At 52.1% G+C, this 11,740-nt stretch overlaps 1 protein-coding gene across 1 annotated transcript; it reads right to left on the reverse strand.

Annotated features, from left to right (window-relative positions):
- Positions 1-256: 256 nt before the first annotated feature.
- Positions 257-4,936, reverse strand: LOC146866527 (transcription factor Jun-like). Its single transcript, XM_085636620.1, has 2 exons — positions 4,588-4,936; positions 257-4,143 (listed from the first exon to the last, which is right to left on the reverse strand). Exon 2 carries the CDS (start codon positions 3,993-3,995, stop codon positions 2,751-2,753), a length of 1,245 nt encoding a protein of 414 aa, XP_085492746.1. The 5' UTR covers positions 3,996-4,143; positions 4,588-4,936; the 3' UTR covers positions 257-2,750.
- Positions 4,937-11,740: the final 6,804 nt, after the last annotated feature.

The following is an 11,740-nucleotide window of genomic DNA, read 5'->3' on the forward strand; positions in this document are numbered from 1 at the left end:
AGCTGGCCACAGGTCATTAAAACAGAAAATCAATGAGGGGTAACGTGTACAGATTACACAGCCATTCATAAAGTCCACACGATCAAAAAACCAATTAAGGTTCTTGAAATGAACGTGCCGTTAACAGGCCAGATTAGGAATGATATTTGAGAATGCAAACAATTCATCACGCCAACCAGCCATATGGCTCCACTGAGAGTGACTTGGGCTTGTGCAAACTCAATATGTCAGGAGGCAAAGAAAACAAACACTGGTGCAATACAGTCCATCCAACTGCCAAGCGCTTTTAAAAACACAAGTCAAACACTACACCCCATCCGGAATGCATGATCCCAGCACTAAACATTTCGAAATAACAATAAAGAATTAACATGGTCCTTTGGACAACCACATATGGCCTTCTTCACAACACCACAATAAAGCAAGGCTTTTGTAGCAAAACATTGTGCAATACAATATCACGTTACAATTGTCTCTTGAAATGTCCTTCTTTGAAACAACCTGATCATCTTCCATGGTGAAAACACCTTAAACAGTTGTGAGCGGTTATCTGAACAGAGCCCTTTGGAATTCTGCACAGTGCCAGACTGTGAGTAGATATCTACCCCCACCCACTCACACGAAAAATAAAAAGTTCAAACCAACTGAACAATGTAAGTCAGAGGACCGTTTGAGAGATACTACTACGATTCTACTGAAGCGAAGACAAATGCTGGGCATATTCTGTGTACAAAAATAAATCAATTCACTAACATCCAAAATATTTCAGGTTTCAATAAATAAATATATTATCAATACTAGATCTGCACAGCGTCAAAATATTAAGCATCTTAAAAATTAGAAATGCAGTTTCCTCTAGTGCAATTACAAAAGTGCTGGTTTTACATTTCTTTGAAGAATTATTTCTTTCTGGTCCTTTACTTCCTGATCGTTTCGAACAAAGCATGCCTTTTCTTTCACGGCTCTGAACTGTAAATTATGTGCTGGGCTTCTCACAAGAACAGCTGCGGTTCACTGCGCAATAGAAAAGAAAATCCAGCAAGGTCTATATTTAGGAAATAAATATATGCTTTCAAACATTCTGGCTTAAAAAGTCCCAAAAAGTTCATCAAGTTACACGACATTAAAAAACTACCACATACTGAAAAAGTATATACACAATAATGAAAAGGTAATATAGTGTATTCAAACTGGCTTTTTAAGTTCCCAGCAAATCTCCACGAAGCTCTCAGTGGTTTCAATCATGAGAGATGATCTAGTCCCTTTCCATTAAACACCTGGTCACAACTGCAGATACCCACCAGACTGGCAATAAAGTTTCTCATCGCCATTTTTGCATTATATTCCCTTTTGGAATTCTATGTGCCTTAACTAAAACAATGCCTTAAGTCCTAGAAACGGGTATAAGTTAATACATAGTGCAAGATAAACGAGCCCCACAATGAAGAGAAAAGCTTGACGTCTTAAATTATTTTTTTGAAGAAATAAAACCAATAAATATTTATAAAAAATGGTCTCGTTTAACTGCTTGATCCTCCTTTCACATCTAAGGTTGGTGCAAATCTCCCATTCTTCCAAATTCATTGCATGGTTCTTCGCAGCCTTTTCCCAAACTTCCAGGCTCTTTGTAACTTAAACAATGTTTGCAAACAATATAGCACAATGTGTCTTGAGATCACAAAAAGCCATTGTATTTGATCATTTGACTGCGTTCCCGATGCATTCTCGTGCAGCAGACCACGACCAGGCTTCGATGGAATTTTTTGACCAACTTGACTTTCAAATCCAAGAGATCTTATGATAATCTTTGTATTATTTACTACTGCTTCCAGTTGTAAATATAGGACAGGAGCGTTACGACTCTGACATACCCTGTTTTCTTAGACTCTCCTTAGACCTGGCTACATTTCAAAGGATAATACCACTCTTTATCAGTGGCTACACGGCTTTAGGGAAATGTGACTCAATGTATCTGTTGATTAGCAGTTTTTATCAGCTCTTACGTTGGAAAAAAATGAAATGTTATATTCACAAACGCCAATTTACCATAGATTTATGGATGGTCTCTAAAACTGAAGGCTCACAGTAACATCCAGATTGAAAAATGGCTTTCATGAGTAAGCTGCCCTTTCCACAACAAGAATAATTTACTTGTAAAGACGCACTTCTCTCTACATGGCGTTATGAATGTCCGTGATGCCTGTCTGGTTTGCCTATTATGCTGACTTCCTACGGCTTGAGAGCAAGCGTTCATTGCTGTGGTGAACATTAAACACACAAGGCAGGTGTTGAGATAAGCGCAGATAGGCCAGAGAACCCTAGAAAGTACCAGACACTACTGGCTGAGAGTTTCTTTTTCTTGCGAATCAGGAGACTGGGATGAAGCATCATGTATGCTGTTAGTCACTCTTATGACATCTCTGTGCCTTGTGTCACAAGTCCCCATATAGCTGTCTCACCATCTCTTATAAAGAAACATACGGACCATCTGCAGATGGAAGCGCCCGCTGAAACAGAAGCAGGCGGCTCGTGCAAAACTGTCCCAGAGACTCTGACCAAGAACGACTCAGTCATAGCGTCCAAAGTGAGCAGAATTGGATGCAGGAAGCAGACAACCAGAGGACTGTGCGATGCCTTCAAGATCTCGCTACTATATCCAGCGGTGTCCCTTTCAGACCAGGCTACTCTCAAGTACCCTCTTTAGCTCGTGCGTTGCCCCGGGGTGTGCCCCCTTTGCGGAAGGGGCTGCTTCAGCAGCTGGCGCCCTCAGCCTTTCCCCCAGGGCTGTCCTTGCCGACGGCGATCTGGCAACCGCTAGTGACATGGTTAAGAACCTTTTGCTTCAGCTGGCTGACCTGCTCTCGCAGCAGGCTGGCAGTGGAGGCCAGGTCCGAGTTCTGCGACTTGAGCACCTTCACCTTCTCCTCCAGGCGGGCGATGCGCTCCAGCTTCCGCTTGCGGCACTTGGAGGCGGCGATGCGGTTGCGCAGCCGCTTCCTCTCCGCTTTGATCCGCTCCTGAGCCTCGGGGTCCATGGGCGACAGGGACGGAGGGGACACCCCACCGCACGAGTCAATGCTGGGACGCGGGCCGCCCTCGGGCACGGTCTGCGGCTCTTCCAGCCCCGTAGGCCCCCGGTGCGGCTGGTGGCGCAAGGGCAGCGCCTGCAGCGCGGGGAAGGCGATGCCGCCGCCTGAGTAGGCGGTCCCAGGGGGACTGAGCTGGGCGGCGGGCGCCGCCGGGTTGAAGCTGCTGAGGTTGGTGTAGACGGGCACCTCCCCGGACGGGTGCAGGTTGCGAGGGTAGGGCGCCCCCTGCAGGCCGGAGGCCGCCGAGGGCGAGAGCGGGGTGCCCAACAGCTGGTTCTGCTTGTGCAGGTCGGCCAGCGCCTTGACGAAGCCGTCGGCGAAGCCCTCCTGCTCCTGGGTGATGGCCTGGCTGCGGTACAGGAAGGGCTGCGGCTGCTGCGCGGGCGGCGAAGGGCTGTTGGCGGCCTCGGCCAGTTCTGGATTGGCCTGGATGATGAGGTGCTCCAGCTCCGGGGAGGCCAACTTAAGCAGATTCAGCCCCGATTGTGAAGCGGGGGGCAGCAGAGGGGTGTCCGGGGGACTGTTGCTGCCATTGCTCCCTGTCGCCGGGCCCACCGAGATCCCGGCCACGGTGATCACGGGCTGAGGGATGGTGCCGTTGGACGTCGGCCCGGCGAGGAGCTTGAGCGCCGAGCCGCTCCTAGTGATCACCTCCGAGAAATGCGCCGGGACACCTGCCGGGGGCACCAGCACGGCCGCTAGGGCGGCGCCGCTCTTCTTCTTCAGATGGCCCTGGACGTGGCCGCCCCCCAGCTTTTGCTCCGGGTAGCGGACTGTTTGGGCCCGGCCGCCGAGGCCACTGTATCCAGCCGCGATATGCGCGAAGTCAGGCAGGTTCAGGGCCTCTTCATGGTAGAAGGGGCTCTCCATCTTGACATGGTCAGCGGTGGTGGTGGTCATCATCATGTCTTCTCCGTAGTCCGCGGCAGTACAACGGGGCTCACGCGGCACGTTGCATCACCCCCAACACTGGGCTGGACAGATTAGTGGCACGCACACCCAGCAGGTAGTGAAAGATCTTGAAGCTCCACAAACTTTCTGTGCCTCCGACGCTCTAAAATATTAAGCAAGAAAGTAGAAAGCAAAAAATAACGTTAAGATATAGATCTAGCTAATTGTTCATTGGTGGTTAAAAAAAGCACTCAACAGCATAGTGCTTAGAAACAAAACAAATCAACTATGCATGGCTTTGGCAAGGCCCGTGCCAGCAGATTAGTATGATGGCACCGCGTTTACAATGCAAAACTCATAATATACTGTTTTTGTCCACCGAACGTGTATACACTTGCGGTGATCGATTGATTTTACGCCTCGTGGGGTGGCGGGGTGGGGGGATGGCGTAATGGGCGCTACATTAATATAACACAATTAGTAGCAAGAATATCTATCCTGAAACATATATCTACCACAAACCAAGACATATTAATAAATCCACCATAGGTGACAGCGTTCAATTGAGCACTTATAGCGCTGTAGTGCTATGTGAATGCTACCTTACCAGGCTGTAACAGCGGCTCCTCAACAGTACCCTCTTCTTCAGCAGCCTCAGGTCTGGACAGGGTTCGTTTTAGCCAGCCTCAGCTCCCAACCACTATCCTGGCGTCCTCAGTTGTACTCGCAGCCACACTATGTATAAAACTTATTCCGCGGAGCAAAAAACAGCAAAGTAGCGCAGTCGAATCAAAAAAAGATAGTAAACCCGGTCGGTAAAAGGAAAACAGTAGGTGGAAAGGGTTAAATATACGCGGACTAGAAAATCCCCGCGCTTTGGTGGTGCGTGAGCGCGCCTGTCAGTGTCAGGAGCGGTGCGAGGGAGGGGATAGTCATCGAGCGAATCCTCCGTCAGCCCACTGCCGCCAGGGACCAGAGCACTGCAGGGAGATGAACAGGAGTGGGCGGGGCTGGGGTGGTCGCACCCCTGCTTCCTGATTTGATGGCTGGGTTATCCCCGACGAGGAGGCGGACTGCACTGTGGCAGCTCGCGGGCGCTTTCTGTTTCCCAATGATTTTGTGCTCGGGTTTGTACTTCCCCAGCCCTAACCCGCGAGAGTCTGAGACACGCCTGTCCTTACCGCCAGCAGCAAACAGGAAGCACGGACCGTGGGTCTGGCAGGAGGAGGGACAAGGCCCCGTCGGCGACTTTAACTCTCCCCTCCCCGCACGCCTCCTAATCTGTTCAGGGTGCTCCAATTCCTTCAGCCCCTGGGGGTGACTCTTTCGAACCGAAGGTGAAGTGCTGCGTGCTGGGAGCGGGAGCTGTCTACAGCGAATCCACCCTGACCCAGAACGATGCAAGCCATTCAATGAACCCGCCCCTCCGGGCTGATATTCAAGATGTAGACGCTGTTTTTGTGACACATTTTTCTGTGATTTCCTTAGCAGTTTCAACATGGGCTTTCTCGGCCAATACGTGAGCAATACAAGCTACCGACCCTTGTAGATGGGGTGGATAAAATGGAGAGGAAACGAAACCATCTTGTACACGTTTCCTTTTATCTCCCCCACATTTTGGATATTCGAGATGTGACAATTTTCGCCATACGTTTCCCCTTTTCAAAACTACGACGACTCCGGAAAATGCTGTGGAGAGCTCTTCCCACCGTCGCTTAAGACGTTGGTTTAGAAGGGTCGCTTTCCAATGCCCCAATGAGTTTTGCATCGTTGCGCGCACGCTACTTGTCAGTGAGATGCCATTACATGTTTCACCAGCCGGAGAGGAAGTCTCCCTCAAAAAGTTGGGGTGTCGCTGGATGTGCTGCGCACGTCTCATGATGTACTTAACCTGTTCCGTGTTTAAAAACATTTGTAGACAGACCAGTGTAGTTCTTAGTAGTTCGCAGAACGTTTTAATGTATGTTTATCGGCACCCTTCGTGTTGTGCGTGGTTTCTTCCCGCAACACAGTTTTAGTTTGATCTCAAATTGCTGCCTTCAGACGGGTCATTTGCTAATTTACCCCACTTGGTGTCACCAGTGAGTCCAGAATTTGTTTTGAAATACTAGGCGCTCGTTCTTGTTCATTGATAAACGTAAACTTTCAAAATCACCTTAACCCCACGAGCTGGATGACTGACAGCATGGTAGATTTGATTTTATCCCACAGGTAATTAGTGCATTATATGAAGTAAATAGATCACATTGGGCGATACAGCACACTCCAAAGCTACCCTAACCAATAACTAAATTGTGTGTGGAAAAGGCCGCTTTAATGAAGCAGGTTCATGTTACAACCAGTCAACACTTGGCACAATGCTATACATACTAAATAAATACCTCGTTATACACCAATGTTACCTGCGCCCTTCCCCTAAAAGACCACCTAAAACACCCAACTCAACTCCATCTCACCTCCCCAACATGTGCATCCATAACTTTAGTCAACTTCTTAATGGTCTAATCCTTCAATCCTGGCTGATGACATGTCAACTTTCCCAACCCCCTTCTTCACACTCCTTCTCCAAGCTGCTTCGCCCACCACAAAATGCACTGAACCTCTTTCTTCTTGTAAAACGTCCCGCAAACCATCCCTACTTGCGCCTGGCCATTAGAGACTCCCTGGTCGGGTAAATACCGAGGCCCGGGAGCAGACGTGGTACTCGAAGGAGGCCTTGATTACTTTGAAATCGTCAGGTAAGTGTTTTGATCGTCTCAAATTTAGCTTCGCGGCCACAGATGTTTCAGGGGATACCTGACAAGTCTTTAATACTAAATTTATTCATCAGAGTACTCATGTTCCGGTGTTGGCATCTGCTATCTTAGGTTCGAATTCGCCAGATATCTCTTTGAATTTAGGTCCTAAAGTTAAATGTGCACTTATTAACGAGAGGTCTTTAGTCAAACATCACTTTGAAGCTGCTGAACTGGTCGATACCCTTCAGTTAGACCTCTGTTTTTTAAACAGAAACGCCCTAACAGGCGTCGGGCCCAGAGCGGTCCCACCCTGCTATCTTATGCATAGCACAGGCAGAAAGAATAGAGAACATAAAAACGGAGGTGAATTAGTCTATACAGCGATGTCTTTTCTGGTATGTTCACCCCGCCCCCAATACTGAGTGAAGGATTTATATTTAACTTTGGGCTTACTAAAACTCAATTGTTTAATTAATTCTTGCTGTATCGGCCACCAGGACCAAGAGCCCACTTTCTAGATGACATCGATTCCCTGTTGGAGTCATCCTTACTTGAATCAAATTTCACATTATTGGGCGATTTTAACTTTCATTTAGATAACAGAAACGACCATGAAACAGAACCTTTATTGACATTTTGTCAAGATTTAGGGGTCCATTAGGATGTCGGGCGGTGGCACCACCGCAGTGCTGGCGGGGCAGAAAAATACATTTTTCCACCCGCGAGCAGCGGTACTTATGTCCACCATATTAGTATGGCCTAACATAGCCCATTTCCCATTCGCAGCGTGTCGCGCCGCCATCAAAGTGCGCCCGCCACCGCGGCGGTGGGAGCCAATTGAGACTCACCGCCGTGCGGAATGACGTCTACCCCGCTCCACAAATTAGGATGCCCCTAACAAGCAGACGCACCGCAGCAGTGAAACCGCCCAACCAGAGACGGTGGAAGCGCAACAGCGGAGCGCGGAACCAGAGTCCCGGTCCACACCACCCGGTCCCGACCGCCATGGATCCAGGTCTACACGTTTTTCCGGTGCTGTACCTGCTACATCACCAGCAATTCATGGACCGCCGCAGGTACGCAATAACACACACAACACATGGGCTGACTCAGGGTCCAAATCCACATCAGACACCCTGGTGGGAACAGGAACAAATCCACAAGGGCACCCACACATGACCCACCTGCCACCAAGTCACCCTTCCGTATCCTGGACACACATGTTCTGCGACTATGCAGCAATGTCCCGGTCACGTCACCGCAGCGGTGAACACAAGGGAATACATGCACAATATGCAGAAGGCAAGGTCAGCGCCAGGCATGGGCAGGGCACAAAGAGCACAGGGCCACACACTAGCACACCCCCTGAAGGCATATGCCATGTGCCCCTCTTGTGCACCCCCATGCACAATGACAAGCCAGTTGAATCCACACCCTGCACCACACAACAAACAACCAGGGAGACAGCCACTGCAGGAGTGGCTAAAGAGGAACACACAGCACAGTAGCACAGGGTCAGGAAAACACACAGTCCCAACAACACCTCACTCAGGGCAAGAAAAATGAGTGCAAGCACCAAATGAACACATACAAGGAACAACCATCCAAATGGACACATAGCCTGCCAAGTTACACATACATACCCCATACTGACACACAGACACATACACACACCACATTCCAACAGCAATGGAGCACAACAAATAGGAAAGCCAAAGTGGGGTGCACACAAATGGAAGGCCATGGAGACAAACAACAAGCATGTGTACATCACATGCAAGACAAGGAACAGAGAACAACACCCTCAGACCATCAAAGCATACATGGCTGGTACAGTCAGTGAAGTTAAACCACAGACATCATAGTGCAACAACACAGGGAGACAGCAAGGCAAACCATGTATAGGCACAAGGATGAAAGGAAGGCCCTGAAGTCAAACAGTGAACAGCCACACATGTATACAACTACTTCACAGGAGTACACCAGCAGCGCAACACACAGGGCCCATTGACATACTCCATGACTGCCAAACACCAGTAGGAATCTGCACACATACCCCCTCACACCAGCAGCACACAACACCAGTGTCGAACACACTGAAGGCTTGCAATACATGCCAGTCAATACACACACAAACAATCACACACCCTGGGGGTAGCCACAAACATCACACACACACAGGGCTGCCAGAACAAATGTCTGCACAAAAACAACAGACAAACACATAACTCAACAGAAACACACAAAGAACCACAACAAGACCACATATGCCCTGTGCAGCTAAACTGTGGAAAGGCAATGTGTTGGAGGGAGGACCACCGGGGTGTCGGGGGGACTGCTCCGGCCACTTTCCTTCCGCAAAGTTATAGCCGAGCGCCGTTGAGAAGCCTCCGAGGAGAGGTCCTTCTCCTGAGATCGTACTAGGCCCAGTAACACCACCACACAGGACTCTGTATCAGTTGCTTATCTTGGTTCTTTATCAAAGGTAGCACATTCAATATTTACAGTGGGATCGAGTGATCCAAAAAGAGTCTCAATGTCTTTAGGGGGATAGGGTAGCGGGTCAGTCTCAGTACCAGCCAGGTACGGGGAGGCTCTGCGCCCGACCTTGCGTGCTGGCCTCAAAGTAGCTCGGACGTGGAGAGCCGCGACGGCGTCTGCAGGTCTCGGGTGGTAGTTCCGCTTGGGTCGAGCCGCGACACAGTTAGCAGGGCTCCGGTGGTAGGTCCGCTTCGGTCGAGCCGCGGCGAGGTCAGCTGGGCTCTTATGGCAAGGTCAACAAGGTCGGGCCGCGACGGCATCAGCAGGGCCCCAAAGGTTCGTGAAGGTCTTTAAGCACGGTGGAGCCGCGACGTCGTCAGCAGGGCTCAGGGGGTAGTTTCAGGATGAGTCTTTCTCCGTAGGGTCAGCCGCGATCCGATCAGCAGGGCTCTCGACTCCGGGATACAACTGTTGTCTTGTTGCCGGGTCGCCCCAGATATAGGACTGGAGCCCTTTGATGTCGGACCCTTGCGCCCGGGGGGGCGGAGAGGCCGGGTAGGGAGCGGCCAGACGCCCAGCAGGAGAGGCGCCAGGCCCCAGAGAGCTGTGGGGCGATCGCACCTAGGTGTGGAAGGACGGTTGGGGGTCTCATCGATACTGCCCTCCGCCGGGAGTGGGAAGGGTTCACGTGGTATCCCCCGGGCCAGGGGTTGGCGCCTCGATGTCGGGCCTCGCTGGGACCGAGGCCGGGTGGAGCGGGGTCACGTCGGTGGTCACGTGGAGTGACGTATAATCCAAAATGGAGGAGCCCCGAGGTGCATGGGACCTCGTGCGGCTTAGCGAGGGGGAACAGGACCACGCCACGAGGCCGGCTCCAACACGCGTCCCCCCCAGCTGAAGGCAGGGAGAGTCACCCATCTCCTTGGGGGTTCTCCTCGCCGAGGCGGAAGAATCTGGACAGGCCGTCAGCATTGGCGTGGTCATTGCCGGGCCGGTGCTCCACGGTGAAGTCCATCCCTTGCAGCGAGATGGACCATCGCAACAGCTTGGGGTTCTCGCCCCGCATTTGCATTAGCCACCGCAAGGGCCGGTGGTCAGTTTGGACTCTGAAGTGGGTGCCGAAAAGGTAGGGCCGGAGCTTCTTGAGAGCCCATACCACAGCGAAGGCTTCCCGCTCGATGGTGCTCCACCTCTGTTCTCGTGGCAGCAGTCGGCGGCTGATAAAGGCCACAGGTCGGTCGAGGCCCTCGGCGTCCATCTGGGAGAGGACCGCCCCGACCCCGTACTCTGATGCATCGGTCTGCACCACAAATTCCTTGCTGTAGTCAGGGGCCTGTAGCACAGGGGCAGCACACATGGCCGCCTTGAGGGCTTCAAAAGCGGTCTGACAGCGGGGCGTCCAGTGCACCGCCTTGGGCTGTTTCTTGGAAGTGAGCTCCGTAAGGGGCCCCACAATGCTGCCATAATCTTTAATAAATCGCCGGTAGTAGCCTGTGAGGCCTAAGAAGGCCCGGACAGCGGTTTGGGTTGCGGGGGGCTCCCACGCCTGGATGGCATCGACCTTTAACTGGAGGGGCGACACCTGGCCACTCCCCACCTGGTGGCCCAGATAGGTCACAGATCCTTGACCGATCTGGCATTTGCTGGCCTTAATTGTGAGCCCGGCCCTTTGGAGAGCGGCCAGGACTTCTCCGAGGTGTCCTAGGTGCGCGACCCAGTGGTTGCTGAAGACAGCAATGTCGTCGAGGTAGGCCGCGCTGAAGGCTTCTAGCCCGGCCAGGACCTTGTTCACCAGCCTCTGGAAGGTCGCTGGGGCGTTCTTCATACCGAAGGGCATCACCCGAAAGTGGTAGTGCCCATCGGGGGTGGAAAAGGCGGATCGTTCCTGGGCGCCGGGAGTGAGCTTGATCTGCCAGTACCCAGCGGTGAGATCAAAGGTGCTTAGGTAGCGAGCGGCCCCTAAGCGATTGATCAGCTCGTCTGCCCGTGGCAGGGGGTGGGCATCAGTCTTGGTGACTGCGTTCAGGCCCCGGTAGTCTACACAAAATCTGAGTTCCGGGGAGGTGCCGGGGGCAGCGGCCTTCGGCACCAGGACCACTGGGCTGGCCCACGGGCTGTCTGATGGCTCGATGACTCCGAGGGCGAGCATCTTGGAGACCTCTGTCTGTATGCAGGCTCGGACTCGGTCGGGTACTCTGTAGGCGCGGTGCCGCACCGGGGGGCTGTCCCCGGTGTCCACGTCGTGGACGCACCAGGGGGTCACCCCGGGCGTGAGAGAGAAGAGGGCAGCGAAGGGTTGCAGCAGCTTCCGGCAGTCATGGCGCTGTTCTGGGGTCAGGGTGGCGGAGAGGTGGACGCCCTCCAAGGAGCTGTCTCGGCCCGAGGACCCCAGGAGGTCTGGTAGGGGCTCGGAGTCGCTTTCGCCCTCGTCGTCGGTAGCCAGTAGCAGGCTTAGTTCAGTTTGGGCAAAGTGGGGCTTGAGCCGGTTGGCGTGTAGGACCCGGAGGGGGTTCCTCGGGGACTCCCATGTCGACCAGGTAG

Source organism: Triturus cristatus, chromosome 2_1 (genome assembly GCF_964204655.1).
Source record: "Triturus cristatus chromosome 2_1, aTriCri1.1, whole genome shotgun sequence".
NCBI lineage: Eukaryota > Metazoa > Chordata > Amphibia > Caudata > Salamandridae > Triturus > Triturus cristatus.

Bases quoted from the DNA above. Each gene is read 5' to 3' on its own strand.
- LOC146866527 (XM_085636620.1), bottom strand. From the start codon at position 3,995: ATGATGATGACCACCACCACCGCTGACCATGTCAAGATGGAGAGCCCC.